The sequence below is a fragment of the Lissotriton helveticus genome, chromosome 6 (assembly GCF_964261635.1).
Source record: "Lissotriton helveticus chromosome 6, aLisHel1.1, whole genome shotgun sequence".
In the NCBI taxonomy this organism is placed as follows: domain Eukaryota; kingdom Metazoa; phylum Chordata; class Amphibia; order Caudata; family Salamandridae; genus Lissotriton; species Lissotriton helveticus.
Genome location: NC_136067.1, coordinates 1470460047 through 1470479161, shown reverse-complemented (window position 1 = coordinate 1470479161; position 19115 = coordinate 1470460047). Strand labels below are relative to the sequence as shown.

Here is a 19115-nt window from a genome sequence, read left to right as displayed (position 1 = left end):
CAGCAATGCCATTAACTTCATTTCCACAGAGGGATCATATTGTTAATGTATATTTTAATTTATATATAACTTTATGATCCTTCAACTGGCGTGGGATGACTTTCAAACGAGAATGTCATACATTAATAAATAATATTTTTTAGCATGCAAGTATTTCTTAATGATTGAAAAATGTGGTATAAATAAACTATCGACGAAATACTGTGAAATAAAGGAAAATACTCTATATCTTCTAGAGTGAAAATGGGCTAAAAGTATTTATATTGAGTAGTGCTTTTCCCAATTTTCACTGTTGAAGAACAGGAAGATTATCTACGCAAGCACTTTTTTTGAAAAAAATAATATAATTGTGTCTTCAAATGTTAATAATGCTTTCCATTTTTAAAAATGATTGTTAACTGTAATAATGACATGAAGTGTACATAAAAAAAAAGAAAGATGAAGTAGTGAGGGAGTGTTAGTTGTAGCATTTCTATTCTACTTTATCTGAAAGTAAAAAAAGCCCAAACATTTAAATAAAGATGATGGGGCAACACTTATATAATGTAAACATAAGGAATGAGTGCTTATGATAAAATAAAAAAATATGGGGTGCAACGCGTGATACCAATGAATGAAAAAAAGATTTTGCATTTCAACAGTGTGATGAATATAAAAGATTCAATATAAATATTTTCAAAAATTGTGCATTTTTCTTTTAAGGATGGTTTGAAGAATTATACATTTAATGAAAGGACAAAGTACTCCACGCTAAAGGAGAAAAGTCAGCACAATTATGATTTAATAAAAAATAGAATAATATTTTTAAATACTGTTACAGTCAACAAACTAAATTGTAGAGTACACAGTTTAAGTTAAAAACACCCTACTACAACTAGTTCGTGAAACGCATTGTAAAACCACTTTCGCGTCACTTTTCCCATCTTAAAAGTGATGAAATAGTAATGCAATGAACTTGTAAATCTACCCCTATGCACATTACGAGCAAAACAAGTACACAACTCATTCACTTATTTATCAATCACAATTAGACAGTGTTGCTTCACGATTCACAATGAACTTCAATAAATACTTTGTGGCTATTTAAATGGAAGACAAGATTGTCGACATTACAAAACTTAAACTTAAAGTTAAAATTGTCGTCGCTTTAACACCTGCAAAGTAAAAAAAAAAACGAAAATAAACTTCAAAATCCTTCATTATCTTGCCAGAGATTTTCTCAACATTGCTGTTTCCTATACAAGACTGAGAGCCACCCCCAGGGGCTATAGAATAAATGGTTCTGGCGGTCTCCAACCCCCCCGCCCTTCAAAATTAAAAGTGTGCGGACCTCAATGACCCCCATCAATCCTCGGAAACCACCACCCCCGGGATTTAGTGTATTGTGAGAGGCAGATTGCTTGGCCCTACGGCTACAGCCCTCGAAGGACCTGGAGAACACACGCCCGAGGGCCGGCTCCTGCAGTGTCCCGGGGTGCCTATCCCCGGGGCACTGCTGTTTGCTATGAGAGGGCGTGAGTCTCACGCCTTCCGCCCTCCCATAGCAAACTTAGTTTGGATTTTGAAAGACCGAGCAGTGAAATCTATTCTCACTTTTAAAATATAGACCAAATTGCTTTTCCACATGCAAGTTAGCATCTTCCCATGTAGAAAAGCAATCCAACTCCCGAAGGACGCAGAGAGCCGACGGGACAATGGGGGCATTGTGGCTCCCCCCACGGTGCCCAACATTTTTTTACAAGCCCCTGGGGATGGGATCCACGGGGATATTAGAAATTACTGATAGGGACTTGTTTTTAACTGTAAAATTAAAACTCGCACATCCAGCGCAGTGCTCAGTGCGGCCCCCTGGTGTGCACGCGCTGCATGCACGATTCATAATCTGTAGGGTGCACGAATCCAGCGTCTTTGGTGCACAACTTCTACGCGTTTGGGAGCCAGCATTGTTTTTCCACATGGGAAGATACGAACATACAGCTCCCCATGTAGAAAATCAATCTCTGTAAGAGCTGGGCCACCCACAATACATAAAGCCCCGGAGAGTGGTGGTCCCCAGGGTTTTGGAGACCTTACAGCCCACCCCCCAACCATTTTTTTTTGTAGCCCCGGTGGTAATGGGACCCTCGACTGCTCCAGGAAGGGGGCCACGCAGTCCCCCTCCCACAATACATAAAGCCTTGCGTGGTGGTGGTCCCCACGGCTTTGAGGACCTTAGACCCCTCCCCCCACCATTTTTTTCTTTTTAGCCCCGGGGGGGGGGGGGGTGACTATCCCCAAGGCCAGGGGGCCCCTCTAGGCCCCCCATAAAGTTTAATAATTTTGCTCCCGGTATTTATCTCCCCCGAGGTCTAATTATAAGGGCCCCCCATAATATATAATAATGTTGCCCCCGGTATTTACCCCCCGGGAGCTAATTATAAAAAAAGCTCGGTTTTATTTTATTTATTTTACGGCAGAGTCTGCGCACCCTACACGCACTTGATTTTTTTTGTTTTTTTTAAAATGTGGGCCCTGGGGGTCCTTCTGGGACGCCCTAAGCAGTCTACAGAGTAAAAGTATTTCTACCCTGCCCCCTTTCTACGTTTTGCACACATATTCCATGGACTTCCTCAGCCTCGCTTCTACCGAGGCACAAAATGGCTGCCAACAGTTCCTGGTTTCGAATGTTTACAACCGCTTAACAGCCAATTAGCATTGAGCGCGTGATCGGGACGGTGCGCTTATGGTACGATGCCAATCCTCGTACAATCCGCAGATCTACCGCGCCCATAGATATATAAATGACTATAACCATTGCATTTTAACCATTGTGCATTTTAAACATTGCATTTACTGAGGCTTGATTTAATACGCTTGTATTTTTTTCCTGAGACTTCCTTGTGCTTTGTGTCCCCTTCCCCCCCCTCCCTTTGCCACCGGACCGCTCTCGGCCAAACATTGACGCCGAGGGTTGGTTCCTGGGTTTGGCGACCATATTGGGTGTGGGCCGGGCGGGTGACGCGCTCTAGTTGTGCTTAAAAGGTGCTTAGTGAGCCCGGCGAACTGATTTGACAGAAGAATTTCCTTTCCCCCTCCTGAGGCGGAAGCCGGGAGGTCTCTCCTTCTCACTTTGTGCATTTTAATAATTCGTGCATTTTAAACATTGCATTTACTGAGGCTTGATTTAATAAGCTTGTATTTTTTTCCTGAGACTTCCTTGTGCTTTGTGTCCCCTCCCCCCCTCCCTTTGTCACCGGACCGCTCTCGGCCGAGCATTGACGCCGAGGGTTGGTTCCTGGGTTTGGCAGCCATATTGGGTGTGGGCCGGGCGGATGACGCGCTCTAGTTGCGCCTAAAAGGGGACGGCCATGCCTCCGCGCAGCGGACGCGTACAGCGGACGCGCCGGACCTGTGCCAGAGTCCTGCCCGTCTGCACCCGTCCGCGCACAACCGGGCACTAGGGCCTATCCTCCTGTTTGTCGCCTGATTTACTCCTCTGGTGAGTTACACCAGCTAGATTCTAGTACTTTCACCCTAACTTCAACCACTTTAACTAAGTTAAAAGAGACTGGTATACTGTCCACTGATAGGAGCATGCCGGAGCGTCACCCCAGCCTGAGGTTAACTAGTCTGAATACCAGATCGCTACAAAAACACCATCTTGAAATTTTTACTCTTCTTCAAGATGAAGACATTGACATCTTGACTCTTACGGAAACGTGGCTGGGTGACAGCTCTCTACCTGATATCATTGCCTCCCTCCCTAACGAATATGATGCGATTTGGCCCGTGGTGGCGGGGTGGCAATTCTTTACAAAAAACTCCTAACAGTTACCAAATTAACGGCCGAAACAGTGGATCTACCGGACATACTTGGGGTGAAGATTACACTGAAAAACACCTGCTTTGTCATCCTTACAGTTTACCGCCCCCCAAAATCTACCGCTCTGTTTAATGACCTATTGACCCCAATCATCTCAGATTTATGCACACGTTATCAAAAGGTCCTAATAACAGGAGATTTTAATGTCCATTGGGACAAATTACGCAAGGACGGGGCAACACGACTGCTGGAAAATTCTATGACCTCACTTGGACTCAAACAATTAGTAGAGGCACCCACACATATTAAAGGTCATACTCTTGATCTTATTTGGACCTCCGATCCAGCTGTAGTGCTAACAGATATTCTACCTTGCACATGGTCAGACCATTACATGATAAATTGTGTTATCCTTATTGATGGCCATTTGCCTCAACTACTACCCCTTAAATCTAAAAAAGTTCGTCAATGGAGGAAAATTGACTCAGAAACCTTGACAGACACCCTTCTCAAAGAGTCACAGTTTTATGATATGCATGGGGGCCTTGATCAGGAATATGCACATCTAATGCAAAATCTCGGTCAGGCCATCGATCTAATTGCACCCGAAAGAAATCAGAAAATGAATAGAACGGTAAACGGAGCCCCATGGTTCAATTCTTCCTTGAGGGAACACAAAATAAAACTCCGCCTTTTAGAGAGACACTGGAGGAAATCAAATGATCCCATTGACAGGGATCATTATAAATCTTTCCTTAAACTGTACAAAACCTGTATTCGGTCAGCAAAAGCAGATTATTATGAATCCCGAATTAACAACGCGGATAATGTACAAAAGGAAACTTTTAAGATCTTATCAGAGTTGAGCAAGAAAGTAGAGAGATTAGAATCTCCAATTGACTGTAACACTTTTCAACACTACTTCCTCGATAAGGTACAAACTATTGTTAATGACATCCAGAATACTTCCAGCAGTCACTCCTCTCATCCATATCCCCAATTCCCTCCGCCAAAACACACTATCTCTGAGTTTCCTCTGATTGATTCTACAGCTTTAGAACAGCTCATGAATCGAACAAAGTCTGGCTCTCCTGCAGATCCATCTCCCCCTAGCATCTTTCGCCTGGCGCTCCCTGCCCTAGAAAGTCATCTTGTCTCCTTACTAAATAAATCATTAGTCACTGGCCAGCTTCTATCCAGTCTTAAAGAAGCACGAGTTAGGCCCCTAATAAAGAAGCCGAGGTCTGATCCTACCAACCGAAAAAATTATAGGCCTATATCTCAGCTCCCTTTTGTGGCTAAGATTTTGGAACAGCATGTTTTGATGTCTCTTTCATCATTTCTAGAGTCACACCATCTACTCCAGGAACGTCAAGCAGGTTTTCGGGCACATCACAGCACCGAATTGGTGATGCTTTCGGTGCTTGATGAGCTCAGAGGTATGGCTGACAGTAAAAAACCGAGTGCCCTGATATTATTAGATCTGTCAGCGGCATTCGACACTGTCAGCCATGCCTTGCTTTTGGACAGACTGGCTGCGTCTGGGATTCAAGACGTAGCCTACAAATGGCTCAAATCCTTTCTTTCTGGTAGATCTCAAAAGATTCGACTGGAGGACTGTATATCAAACTTGGGTATCCTGAAGTGTGGAGTCCCTCAGGGATCCGCCTTGTCCCCTCTCCTTTTTAATCTTTCTTGGCAGCCCTTAATTGACTCCTTGGTAAGCATGGGCTGTAAAACCTTCAGCTATGCCGACGATACCCAGTTGTTACTCAGTATTGATAACACGGCATCCGCACAGACCCACGCTCAAGAAATACTTAGGCATACGGTGAGCTGGATGACAGCAAATTCATTGAAGATCAACCCGGAAAAAACGGAGGTCCTGGTGGTTTCAACCGAAGCGTCCCCTTGGGGTGATCTGTTTTGGCCTCAAGACCTTGGCCCGACCCCTAAACCCTGTTCCAACGTAAAAAGTCTAGGCATAAAGATCGACCATGAGTTGTCAATGGTCAGCCAGATCTCTTCAGTGGTCGGGACCTGCACTAACTTAATTAGACAGCTACGCAAGTTAGTCCCTCTGCTCTCCTCCACCACGCTCCGTACTATTGTCACTGCTACAATAATCTCAAGATTAGACTATGGGAATGCCCTGTATTTGGGCCTCCCCAAAACACTGACAAATAGGCTGCAAGTAGTCTTGAACGATGCAGCTAGGCTAATCTTTAGGCTACCTAGACGCACTCATGCATCTCCATTGCTTTGTAAGCTACATTGGCTCCCCATAAAACAACGGGTGGAGTTTAAAAGTTTGTGCATTGCCCACAAGGCAATCTATGGTCAAGCACCTGCTTACATTAAAGAACGCCTTGGAGTCTATAAACCTACACGATCACTAAGGTCCTCGAACACCCAACTGCTGTCCTGCCCCGCTATAAATTAGCAACGAAGGGCGGCAGATCTTTCTCAGTGGTGGTTCCACAGGTTTCGAAAAGACTCCCAGGGTCTCTTCGTAAGGAACCCAACCTGTTGCAGTTTAGGAAATCGCTAAAAACACTCCTGTTTAGGGAGGCCCTAAGCTCTTCTTAGTGCCAGGGCTTTACGTATCTGCTCTTCTGTTAGCATAGCTTTCTTCTGTCAATAGCGCCTTGAGACCTGACAGTGATTTGGCACTATACAAGCTGTAGTTAACAATAACAATAACAGTAATTTTCTCAGGAACAACTGAATAGATTAACACCATTTAAGCAAAAGGCACAAGTCTGAACTGAGAACTACCTCTTTGCCACATTTCCTGTAATTCCGATCAGCCGTTAAAGGTCCTATGGAAAATTGCATGGGGAAAACACATTTGGGGCCCCACTTTTTTCTCGGCCCACGCTTTACCAATCACCCCTTTCAGGGAAGGAGCGGAACTGAGCTGGCCACAAGTTTGGGAAATTTCGAGAAGATTCATCTATCGGCGCCAAAGTTATTGGCAATAGAATGTTGCGGATTTCCTATGCATAATAGGAAGTTGAGGCCCTACCTGTTTGGGACTCACTTCCTGGTTCAAACGGGCCACAGACCTCTCAGATGGCTAATGCAGATGAAAGGGGAAAATCTTAAACTACTGAGATGGTCCATCTCCCTACAGGATATGGACTTTGAAGTGTAAAACCGACCAGGGACTGCCCATGCCAATGCAGATGGACTTTCCAGGTTCTTCCACTTAGACAATGAAGACTCCCCAGGGCAAGGTTAGTCTCATCACCTTTCGTGGGGGGGGGATGGGGGGGGGGGACGGTTGTGTGAGAAAGTGCCATCTTTCTTGCCTTGGTATGCCCCCACTTTTTTCTGAACTGCTGATGGACTTTGACTGAGTGTGCCCTGGGTCCCTGCCAATCACGTACCCAGGGCCTGTGTTCCTTCCCTACAAAGAAAAGCTATGCTGAAACAAAATACCAGATTGGCATCTCTGGCCCCTGTCAGCCCCTAGTAAATGGTACCCTAGGTAACCAGGGCATGGTGACCAGAGAAGACCCCTGAGGGCTGCAGCACTTATTGTGCCACCTCAGGGGCCCTGTACCCTGGCTCCCACACACTGCCTTTGCAGGCTGAGTGCCTAAGTAAAAAACTAAAGCAACATTGAGCGCCCAATGGCTCAAAAGCACCCTGCGCCCAGCCGGCCAAGTGCCGCTAGCTGTGACCTCTTTGCCCTATCCTACTTCCCCCATTGCCCAGAGCAAGTGACCCGGAGCCCAGCTCCCAGAACCGCGTGGCCTGCTAGCCAGCAGCCACCAACCGAAGGCCCCCTTTCCACTCATTGGGCCTACCTACCTCTGCACCCGGCCGCCCCTGCGCCGCTGGGACTAAACTAACTGTACTCACCTGACCCTGGGTGAACCCTGAGTCTATGCCCAGAACCCTAACTTCACCAACCAAGAACTCACCTGGAAACCGGTAATTCACTTACTTGCCATTGGATAACATTGACCCATTTTTGACTCGAAAATGTTCTACCAAGTACTCACCTGGAAACCGGTAATTCACTTACCTGCCATTGGATAACATTGACCCATTTTTGACTCGAAAATGTTCTAAGTGTGAAGTTTTGAAAACTGAAAATATTCCTATAAAATCAGCCAAAGTCCGAATTCAAAAATACTCACCTGTGATCAGGAGAGAAGCCAGTACTGTACCTTTCAGCCCAGTACTGAACCACAATAGTAATCCCTGGCGGGTTTACTACTAACCTGTATTTTCTCCATAGGAACCCATTGTCTGCTTTTCTATGAAATTTCTTGTAAGTGTCTACTTTTGAAAACTGCAAATATTCTTTAAAAATCGTACGAAATACTGAAATGCAATTACCTACCTGTTTTGAGTTAAGCCCCCAGTGCTTGCCCTAGGAGACTAGTGCTGGGTTACAAAAGTAACGCGATCGTACTTTACCTCTAACCTGAATTTCCTCCCATTGAATAACATTTTGAGAATCACCTCAAAAACTTTTTAAGTGTGAACTTTTAAAACAGCTTTATATTCAGGAAAAATCATCACTGTAACAAAAATGTTTTTGCTAATCTGGTTTCAGCTTAGACCCCAGGACTGAATCCAAGATCTAGTCCTGGAACTACCAAAGTAATCCATAAAGTAATCAACTGTACTTTCCTATGAAAACTCATTGAGCTTAATGCTAGAGTGTGTTTCAGAAATTATTGCTATTAGCTAACCTGTGATTATTGTGAGTACAAACTTGTTGCTCCTCTGCAAAGTATTTACATGAGAGTACTCGTAATGTGAAAAGTATATTTTTATAACTGTTGGTTCTAAAAATAAAACAACCATATCTTTGGCTATACAAACAATTGGCCTGGAGTTCAGTCCTTGAGTGTGTGAAACCTTTTGCTGACTGAGTTGGTACATCAAATGCTTTACACTGTCCTCTGGTACTGCCTTACTGCTTGACCAAGCGACCACTTTGGAGAGTAAGGTCAGTTCTGACTTTAACCTCTGTTATACCTCTGGGGTTGGTGGACTCTATACACACTGTACTTCCTTCTAGTCCAGTATATATAGAGCCACTTTCTCACAAACGTTGAATTGAATTCTATACCAGATGTATTCCTAAATGTGCAGAAAAAAAGATTTCACATGCTGAATTTACTCAAAAAGAATGTTCAATTTGTGTGGTATGAAGGGTGCAATCTAGAGTTTGAAGATATTAATAAGGATATCATGATTGCAATACCTTTGAAACCATTTTGATACTCAAGATGAAAGTATTACTATGACTGATGCCAGTCAGATGGTCCTAAGTGCTGTACTTCTGCAACGCAGGAATGGTAAGGATGAAGTTGTGGCCTTTGCCTCCAGGAGCATAAGAGGTGCAGAGTCATCATACTCTGTAATCTAGAGAGGCTTTAGCATGTTGGTAGGCCATTGCACATTTTAAAATGTATTTGTGGGGTACACGTTTCACAGTGCGAGTTCATCACAAACCCCTAGTTCAGTGGTTTACCACCAAAGGAATGGAACGTGCCACACCAAGAAATGCTGAATGGCTATACAGACATCAACAATATGATTGTGTGGAGTATGTACCTGGAGGCAAAAATGTGCTAGCGAATTGTATTTCTCGTTTTCCTCTTGCTGATCAGCAGGAGCATGATGAAACCATTGATGGTGGAGGTGTAGAGGCGGCGTTCATAATTGTGTGAGAACAAGTCATGGGCCATACTTGTAAATGAATGGATTGCTGCGTGTGAGGTGGGTGAGCAATTGAAGGAGGCTAAAGAGGGCATTATTCAAGAATGACCACAATAGAAACCAGATGGGGTGAAGAGTGATGTGTACAAACATGTCTTTGAAGAATTATTCATTGTTAATGGTCTTGTGTTCTGGACAAGTGTGTTGGTGGTGCCAGAGGGAACGAGATTTAAGATTATGACACTGGCCCATGAGGGACATATAGATATGCGAGCTATGAATAGGATACGGGAGAATTTTTGGTGGCCGGGGTTGGACAAAAGTGTAGAGCACCATGTAAGGGATTGTATTAATTGGGCCACCAGTGATTAATCTCATCTTACAGTTCCCAGTCCGGTGGAAGCAGTGGAGGTTCCATCTACGGCATGGGTACTCACAAACTCCACCCGGACCCAGCGGCGATGGGTAGGCGCTAGACGAAGTAGCTCAGGAACTCCCAACTTTGCAGTGGAAGACCTAACCTGAAGCTTTACCCACTGGATACTGTTGTTATCTGAACATTACACTTTTTAGGTAATGACAGCTTAACACAGGCTATTCACGGAAGAACGGTAAGATAGGGATACAACTAATCCCCCCCCGTTTTTTCCAGTTATTTTATGGTTTTAACTCACACTAGTGTATACTCATAATACATATGGGATTCCTGTAGACAGATCCCTGCTAAATAGTTCCATTGGTCCTGAAGAATCGCCTGTTAGTAAACATTAGCGAGAAACATGTTGACCGGACGTTAGCATACTCTGGAAGATCTCTGGAAGCATAATAGTCCAGGCGCACCTTCCAGATTCTCTTTTTAATTAAAGCAGCGGACAGCAAGAATAAATCGTTCCTTGGTACCTCTAGCTTTATTTTAATCACCCTAGAATGTCTACATCATTTACTGGCCCCACACCCGCACTTCACCTACACGGCTGTTGGAAAAAGATCTCCGCTAAAGAGCCCCTCTTCGAGGTGTTGCCCGTTGGGTATTGCACCGCCGACCCAACGAGGAGCAGGCCCAAATGATGAAGCATGACACCTGCAAAGGTGTGTGAGGGCATTAAATCCAACAAAATGGATACCCAGAGGTAATCCTTCTTTACCCTAACAATATCCACCGCATCTCTTGGCATATACACTCCCCCTCTTTTCAGGAACAGCTCAGCAATTCTTGATTTACCTACTCACAAACTTTCTCTTGAGGGGCCACATTTACAGTGTGGTTTGTGGCCGAGGGCCTCACCAGTGGGGGGGCGGGGTTAGTTGGGGAGGGGGCGGAGCTAGAGCAAAAAAAAGAAAACTTTAAATGAGGTTGAACCTAGGCCCCTGCAGCAGACGCCTTTGTTTATTGAGCCACCAGACCCGGCGTTCACACATCTTCCTTTCTCTCTCTCCCTCCCTCCCCCTCTCCCCGTCTCCCTCCCTCTCTCTCCCTCACTCTCTGTCTCCCTCACTCTCTGTCTCCCTCACTCTCTGTCTCCCTCACTCTGTCTGTCTCTCCCTAACTCTGTCTGTCTCTCCCTCCCTCTCCATCTCCCTCTCTGTCTGTCTCCCTCCTCCCTCTGTCGCCCTCCTCCCTCTGTCTGTCTTCCTCTGTCTGTATCCCTCCCTGTCTGTCTGCCTATCTCTCCCACTGCCTCCCTCCCTCTCTGTCTTCCTCTCTCTCTGTCTCCCTCCCTCCCTATCCCTCCCTCTGTCACCCTTTGTCTCCCTCTCTGTCTCTCTCTATCTGTCTGTCCCTGTCTCTGCCTGTCTGTCCCCGTCTCCCTCCATCTGTCTCCCTCTCCCTGTCTCTCTCGGTCTCCCTCCCTCTCTCTCTCTCTCTCGATCTCCTTCTGTTTCCCTCTCTCTGTCTCCCTCTGTTTCCCGCTCTCTGTCTCCGTCTGCTCCCCTATCACTCTGCCCCATCACTCTGCCCCCCCTCTCACTCTGGCCGCCGCTCTCACTCTGGCCCCCCCTCTCACTATCCCCTCGCACTCTGGCTCCCCCTCGCACTCTGGCCCCCCCTCTCACTCTGGCCCCCCCTCTCACTCTGGCCCCCCCTCTCACTCTGGCCCCCCCTCTCACTCTGGCCCCCCCTCTCACTCTGGCCCCCCCTCTCACTCTGGCTCCCCCTCTCACTCTGGCTCCCCCTCTCACTCTGGCTCCCCCTCTCACTCTGGCTCCCCCTCTCACTCTGGCTGCCTGCCTGCCTGTCTGTCTGTCTGTCTGTCTGTCTGTCTGTCCCTCCCTCTGCCTCCCTCCCTCTCTGTCTCCCTATCTCTATTGTGCCATTTTAGCGGCAATTCCAAATGGCTATTATATCCTTCAGGCCAATCGGTCTCCGGGGAAAGTTGGAGGCGCGGTCGCTGCCATAATCCGTAAGGAACATCAGTTCACCAGTTTAGAGGCCACTGGTTTGCAGTTGAATGATTTTTTAATTTTAAAATTTGGTTCTTCTCAGGTATCTTTTATTTGTGCCCTCCTGGTAATATGCCTACCTTTCCTCAGGCACTGGGAGAGATGATCTCTCACCTTGTTATCAACCATGCCAGGATTCTCATAATTGGGGACTTCAATTATTGTCCGAGTGATAATCGGGAGAGCCTTAGCTCAAAGGAATTGGTCGACCTGATTTCAGGGATGAATTGCACCTCTCATGTAAGCGTCGCCACCCACAGAAAAGGGAATATTCTAGATAAAGTTTGGACCTCAAATCTGGAGATTTCTACTCCCCTGATATCTCTGTGTGTCTGGTCCGACCATCATTTGATCAGTTTTTCTCTTCCAGGTATTTCTCCTCCAAAATCCCAACTAATAGAGAATCAAATGTCCAGAAATTGGAGAAGAGCAAACATGGACCATTTTCGGTCATGCCTAATGAGTACCTCCCCCTCTACATCAGAAGGCTTCCAGACCCAGGCAGAGAGCATTCAACTATGGTTGGAGTCGGCCAGTGATTGTGTAGCCCCCCTCAAAGAAACTAAGATTATGAGACCTCACAAGGCCCAACGGTGGTTCTCGGAAAATCTTAAATTAAAGAAGCTTGAACTTAGACAAGCTGAACGCCAATGGCGCCGTCACTATCTCCCAGATAAAAAAAGCTTTCTATCTAGCCCTGATGAAAGAATATAAAAATGTGATTATTCAAGCTAAGGATAACTATTTCTCTCAAAAAAATATAAATGCATCTAATAAATCTAAAGAGATTTTCTCTATAGTTGACCAACTCCCAAAACCAGATAGTCACACCTAAACCTGTTCCTTCTCAGGTTCTATGCGGCTCGCCTAATCTATATTTTATAGCGAAGATAGCTACCATCAATGCCAGTATTCCTTCTGTGATCGGTGTTCTACAGGACCCTAATATCAATCTGAGTCCTCATTGTTTCGACCGAATCCCTCCGATTTCGTCGGAGATTTTTCTGAACTTATTAATTAAGGTCAGTTCTGGCTCTCTCTTGGACTGCTGTCCCCCTCATATTCTTCGGGAAGCCTTTACCATATGCCCAGACCCGCCCCGATCCCTTCTGAATAATTCGCTTGAGCGTGTCCTTGTTCCAGACTTTTTTAAAAGGGCTGAAATTATCCCTATTTTGAAGAAACCGGGCGCCGATCCGTCGGTTCTTAGCAACTATCGCTCTATTTCTTTGCTGCCCTACTTGGGAAAAGTTTTAGAGACCCATGTAGCTCATTGCCTCAGCTCTTTTGTTGAACACTTTCAGGTCTTGGATGCTCATCAGACCGGTTTTAGACCTGCGCACTCGACCGAGTCAGTCATCCTTACTGTTATGGATGTGCTCAGAGGGGGGGGCGGATATAGGCGCCACCCAGGCCCTGATTCTCCTGGATCTTTCAGCAGCTTTTGACACGGTCGATCATAGCATCTTGATCGACCGTGTCAGCATTGCCGGAATTCAGGGTCCGGCCCTGAAGTGGCTTTCCTTCTTTCTGAGCCATCGGTCCCAAGCGATGTACCTTGCCAATTTTTCTTCCAACAAAAGAGATATTATCTGTGGGATTCCTCAGGGCTCTTCCCTTTCCCCATTCCTTTTTAATCTCTATCTTCTTACCTTAATTCATTCATTGTGGGAAAGGAATGTTGGAATTTTTACCTATGCAGATGATCTTCAACTGGTGTTCAATGTTCACTCTTCTGCTTCATCTGAGTCCAATGTTCAAGACACAATGGTTTTTATAAGTGACTGGATGAACAACAACCAGTTGAAACTGAACCTGGAGAAAACGGAGTCGATTCTTACAGGTGGGTCAGCTAATCCATGGCATTCCAACTTCTGGCCGCCTAAACTTGGTAATCCCCCGTGCCAGCTGCCTCTTCTAAGAGTTTGGGGATCATTATCAGTAATGATTTGTCCATGAAGGCTCAGATCAGCTCAGTAGTCTCTGCTGGTTTTTTCAGCTGTGTAGAGTAAAGAAGATCAGCAGATTCCTGAGCAGGGAAGCTATGATTCTGCCCATTCATGCCCCTGTGATCTCTCGCCTGGATTGTGCCAATTCATAGTATGTTGGCATTTCGGCCTACCAATTTAGGTGCCTCCAACTAGTTCAGAATCAGGCGGCCATGCTGATCTTTCATCAGCCTAAGTGGCATCATGTTAGCCCATTAATGAAAAGCCTTCATTGGCTTCCAGTGAGGAAGCACTGTGCTTTTAAGCTGGTTTGAACCATTTTTAAAGCACTACATTGCAAGGGTTCAGCTTTTATTCCGGCCAGCTTGCATCGGTACACTCCCTCTCAAAATCTTAGATCCTCCCACTTGAATCTGTTGGAAACTCCTTCAGCCAAACGGATGAAGTATGGCGGACTAAGGTTTCTGTCCTTGCGCCGCAATTTTGGAACTCTCTCCCGGCGCAGATTAGGTCTTTGACTTCCCTTACTTAATTCAGGAAACAGCTAAAGACTTGGTTGTTCATTCAAGCATATACTGATTAGTCAATCTCCCTGCCACTGCCATGATCCTTACACGAGCGCCAAGAAACCATTGGTGTATGTGCGCTTAATGTTTTTAACATAACATAACATGTCTCCCTCTGTCTGTCTCCCTCTCTCTCTCCCTCCCTCTGTCACCCTCCGTCTCCCTCTCTGTCTCTCTGCCTCTGTCTCACTCTCTGCCTCTATCTGTCTGTCCCTGTCTCCCTCTCCGTCCTTTTGTCTCGGTCTCGATCTATGTCTCCCTTCCACTCTCTGTCTCCCTCCCTCTCCCTCTGTCTCCCTCTCCCTCTCCCTCTGTCTGTCTCCCTCCCTGTCTGTCTCCCTCCCTGTCTGTCTCCCTCCCTGTCTGTCTGTCTGTCTTCCTGTCTGTCTGTCTTCCTGTCTGTCTGTCTTCCTGTCTGTCTGTCTTCCTGTCTGTCTGTCTCCCTCCCTGTCTGTCTGTCTCCCTCCCTGTCTGTCTGTCTCCCTCCCTCCCTGTCTGCCTCCCTCCCTCCCTGTCTGCCTCCCTCTCTGTATCCCTCCCTTCCTCTCTGTATCCCTCCCTCCCTCTCTGTATCCCTCCCTCCCTGTCTGCCTCCCTCTCTGTATCCCTCCCTCCCTCTCTGTCTCCCTCCCTCCCTCCCTCTCTGTCTCCCTCCCTCCCTCTCTGTCTCCCTCCTTCGGTTTCCCCCTTACTCTGTCCCTCACCCTCTGTCTCCCACCCTCTGTCTCCCTCTGTATGTCACCCTCTGTCACCTCACCCCAGCTTCCCAGGCACACACACAGCCGCACCCGAGTACTTTGCAGGTCTTTAAAAGACCATTTACTTGTGTTCATGAGGCTCTGTTAGGAATCCTCCGGCCTCCATGGAGCAGAGTGTCTCGAGTCCGCACAGCGGAGGCGGAATTTGCTGACACTCTTTAATGTTTTTTTTTTTAAACACAGGTACAATGTCTGCAAGGTCTGCGGGCCGCCAAGGAAGGCTTGCCGGGCCGCTGTCGGCCTGTGGGCCGTACTATGAGTATCCGTGATATAAGGCTTGGAGCAAATTAGTAATTGATATTAATGGTCCAGTTGTTTTAACCGATGGAGTGTTGGGAGGATGCCGCTGTTGTGGTAGATTTTTATGGCCGTTGTGAAATCTCAAAATTGTTCTAAGAATATTGAGTTTTTGGATTCCTTTTCGCTCAGGAAGGCATACCTGAGATCCTGTCAGACAATTGTTGCCAGTTTACCTAATCTCAATTTGCTGAGTTTTTCAGTTTCTTAGGGATCAAGCATAACAGAACGTCTTTATATCATCCTAGGAGTAATGATCTAGTAGAAAGATTCAATAGAATTGAAAAGGACAATATTCAGTTATCAATAGTGAATAAACTGAACTATAAGGTAGAGTTAAGAAAATTATTGTGGGCCGTTCACACCACTCCTAACTTGGAAACAAGGGTGTCATCTTTTGTATTGTTGAGAGGTAGAGTTCCTGCGTCTAAAATGATGAGACAGTGGATGGATGAGTTCTCCATTTCCAAAGAAAAGTTGGAAGATGTAGGAAGAAAAAGAGTGCGAGCACAGGACAAATATTTTGGAAAACATGGACGAATGTCAAGGGTGAAAGTTGAAGATTTTGTGAGAACTAAAATTTCAAGAGAAGAGGTATGTTGTCAAATTAGATGATGGCAAGTGGTGGGATAAAGGCAAACTGGACATTTCTCATGATGTTGGTGGAAGTCAAAGGGTTGATCGAGGTAATGATGTCAGGTGTGATAGAGCTGCAGATGATGGAATGCGTAAGAGGGTGTCTACTAGGAGATGGAATAAATTACCAGATTTTACTTTGGGGTAAATTCTAGGTCATATTCCCTACATTGTATAGAAGTATATGATAATTTTGTTTTCACATTTTGGTATTCCAATTAATTTCTGGGGAAAGTTAAAAGTGGTTGCTCATTATTTATAGATGCTTTTAGGTCGTGTTTTAACATTCATTTTCCTTGTTTAAATGGAATATGTTATATGGGAAGGATGTGCTGGGTCTTTGCATTTTTACCTAGACTGCAAAGTTTCCATGGGGAGAGAATGCCAGAGGGGGGGGAATGGAGTTGACGTAGTGGCGGTTAGTGGAGAGACGGGGAGCTGGAGCTGTGCGGTCCTCTGTCTGTATAGATATAACTTAGAAATAAAGTAGTTATTACTTAACTGCGTCTTTGTAGAGCCTTAACGAACACTTTGTATTATCACTAGCCCTTTTTGTCCATTGGATCCTTTGTATTTTATATTGTTTTAATATGTTTTATGTACCTGCATTTTTTAATTAACTTGGCAATATAATAAACTCTAGTACTTGACAGCATGTTGTCTACTCTTTGTGGATTCAGATATCAATAGTGTTTACAAATGGGTTAACTATTATAGAAAGTTATATTTAAATCTACTGCATCTAAAAAGAAGGCAGTGATGGTAATTTGTAAATATCATAAACTGTACATTTAATTTTTTAATATTCAGATGATAAAAACGTGTTTTTTTTCATGGTGGAATATTTTGAGGGTGGGGATTCATACCATACGGTAACCTCGGCGCTTTTAGCATCCACAACAACCGGTACCCTTAATTTATCACGCGGGTACTCCGATGATTTCTCTTTCACACTGGAGGGGAAACTCACGACAAAGAACGATTATTATTAAAGTTTTGTTCTCCGGAAAAATATTTAGTTTACATACTAAACAGCTTACCTCCGGAGAGTTGAACTATCACATCACGTATGACGTCAGACCAGTTGGGCAAGCCGGGTGTCGGTGACGTCATACGGGTTAACAGGAAAATGCTGATTTGCTTTAAGCGGACACGTTTAATTTTTCTAACGGGCACTTGGGTACTTGTTTTCAATTGCCCTTGGACTTTCTTTGGAGTGACAGGCTATCAGAAAAATAATGCATGTACCTGATGAGGTGTACCAGCTCCCAGCATGACTGGCTTCCCGGCAAACCACTCGGTTGGACATCTTGGTGCCCGAGCCGCCTATGGTGTATATAGTTGGGGTGTCTGAAGATGTGGTTGCAGCAAGTTAAAGAGACAGCTGATCGACAATTGCACTGGACAGTACTGGAGACTGGAACCCGTTGTCTTTTATTACTGCTTTAGCGGAAGTCTTTTGTCCCGTAATTTCAGCGATCTGGGCCTGAACATGTCCCCCCCCCCCCCCCCCCCAGATGCTCGCAACCAATCATATTCTTTCCGTGGTGGAAAAGTGAGGAGGCCTTGGATTGGTTGGGGAGGAATTGTCATTTTGTTATTGGCTGTAGTTCGTCGGAGTCTGTTCTAAGGCTTGAGATTTGTCGAGGAAAGAGTTCTCACTTTTCGATTGGTTGTGAGTCCCGCATGGCGCACGTGTGTCTGGATCAATATTTAGCTCTGCCATTTTTTTGTCATCAGTAGGTGGGGCCTATAGACGTATACAAAAAGACGTTGATGTGTTATACATCAACGAGGAACCCAATTCAATGTATGGGAATCCACGTCTTTAGTTTATTTCTACCACAGTACTGACTGCATTCGCTGACAGCCTCGTGGCGGGGTCGCTTAAAACCGAATAATGGAATTTAAAATAAACGTGGAAAATAAACGAAGACCTCGAAAAGAAAAGGGAATTACGAGTAGGGAATGAAATGGAAACGAGAGGGAGATAAACAACGGCATTGCTAGAAACAAGCATTGGCAACGCCAATAGGTCTCTCCTTTGAGATCTTTTGGCTTTGTCAATGGTTTTTAGTCATGCTCAGGGACATCTTAAGGATTTTGGGGGCCTCTGTCCAAACGTATTTTGATGGTCCCTGTTCGGAACAGCTTTGAATTTATGTTCTAATTCCAGCTCTTTCAAGCCTCTAGCCAGGTCACTGACAGTGCACAGGCACACTCGTCCATATGCTAAATGTGTCCATATTCTAAATGTGTTTACATCTAATCAGCGGTGGCTCCTCCATTAGGGCAGAGGAGCCTCGCTCCCCTGCTGCCAGCGCAGCAAAAGATGAAAAATAAAATGGTAAAAGAGTGAATTTATTACCATTTTATGTTTCTCTTTCTTCATTCCGAGCCATGGCATTGCTGGTGACTGGCAACTAGGGAGTGGTGCTCACCCCACCAGTTTGCATAGAGCATGTCTGGCTGGCCGGCTGTCTTGCAATGGCCAGCCTGACCTGTGCAGTGTAAATCTTTCCACCTAACTGTCTCAGACAGCTGGGTGGAGAGCAGGCACAGGCCTCATGTGCCTGCTGGATCGTTGAGGCCGCCCACTTCAGCCAATCCTGTGGCTGCTGTCATGTGGCTGAACATTATTAGCAGCAGGCGCGCAACACCCATTGGACTCAAAGGGCTTAAGCCCACCTCGTCGTGTGTGGCAGCCCGGGATGAGACAGCTTCCCGAGCACACACACCTGTAGCCGAGCACTTTGCAGGTCTTTAAAAGACTAATGAGGCCTTGCTGTAATTTTACCCCTGCAGCTCCACTTTGCATGTTGCTTGAAGATTCAGCCCCCCCCCCGAAGTTTTTTCTTAGGCCCCCCCCCCAAAAAATTTGGCTCTAGTTGCGCCTCTGATCAGCAGCATCACAGCAGCGTGTGGATTGGACTGGAGACTTCAGTTGTTGCAGAGACCACCACAGACACAGCAGACT

The 19115-nt window shown here is 45.6% G+C and overlaps 1 protein-coding gene across 1 annotated transcript in view; it reads right to left on the bottom strand.

Annotated features, from left to right (window-relative positions):
• MEMO1 (mediator of cell motility 1) overlaps positions 1–17671 on the bottom strand; it is a 152050-nt gene extending 134379 nt beyond the window's left edge. Inside the window, exon 1 of the mRNA XM_078649282.1 lies at positions 17387–17671. Coding sequence (XP_078505408.1) covers positions 17387–17447 — 61 coding nt within the window. The 5' untranslated portion in view covers positions 17448–17671. The remainder of the gene's footprint in view (positions 1–17386) is intronic.
• Positions 17672–19115: the final 1444 nt, after the last annotated feature.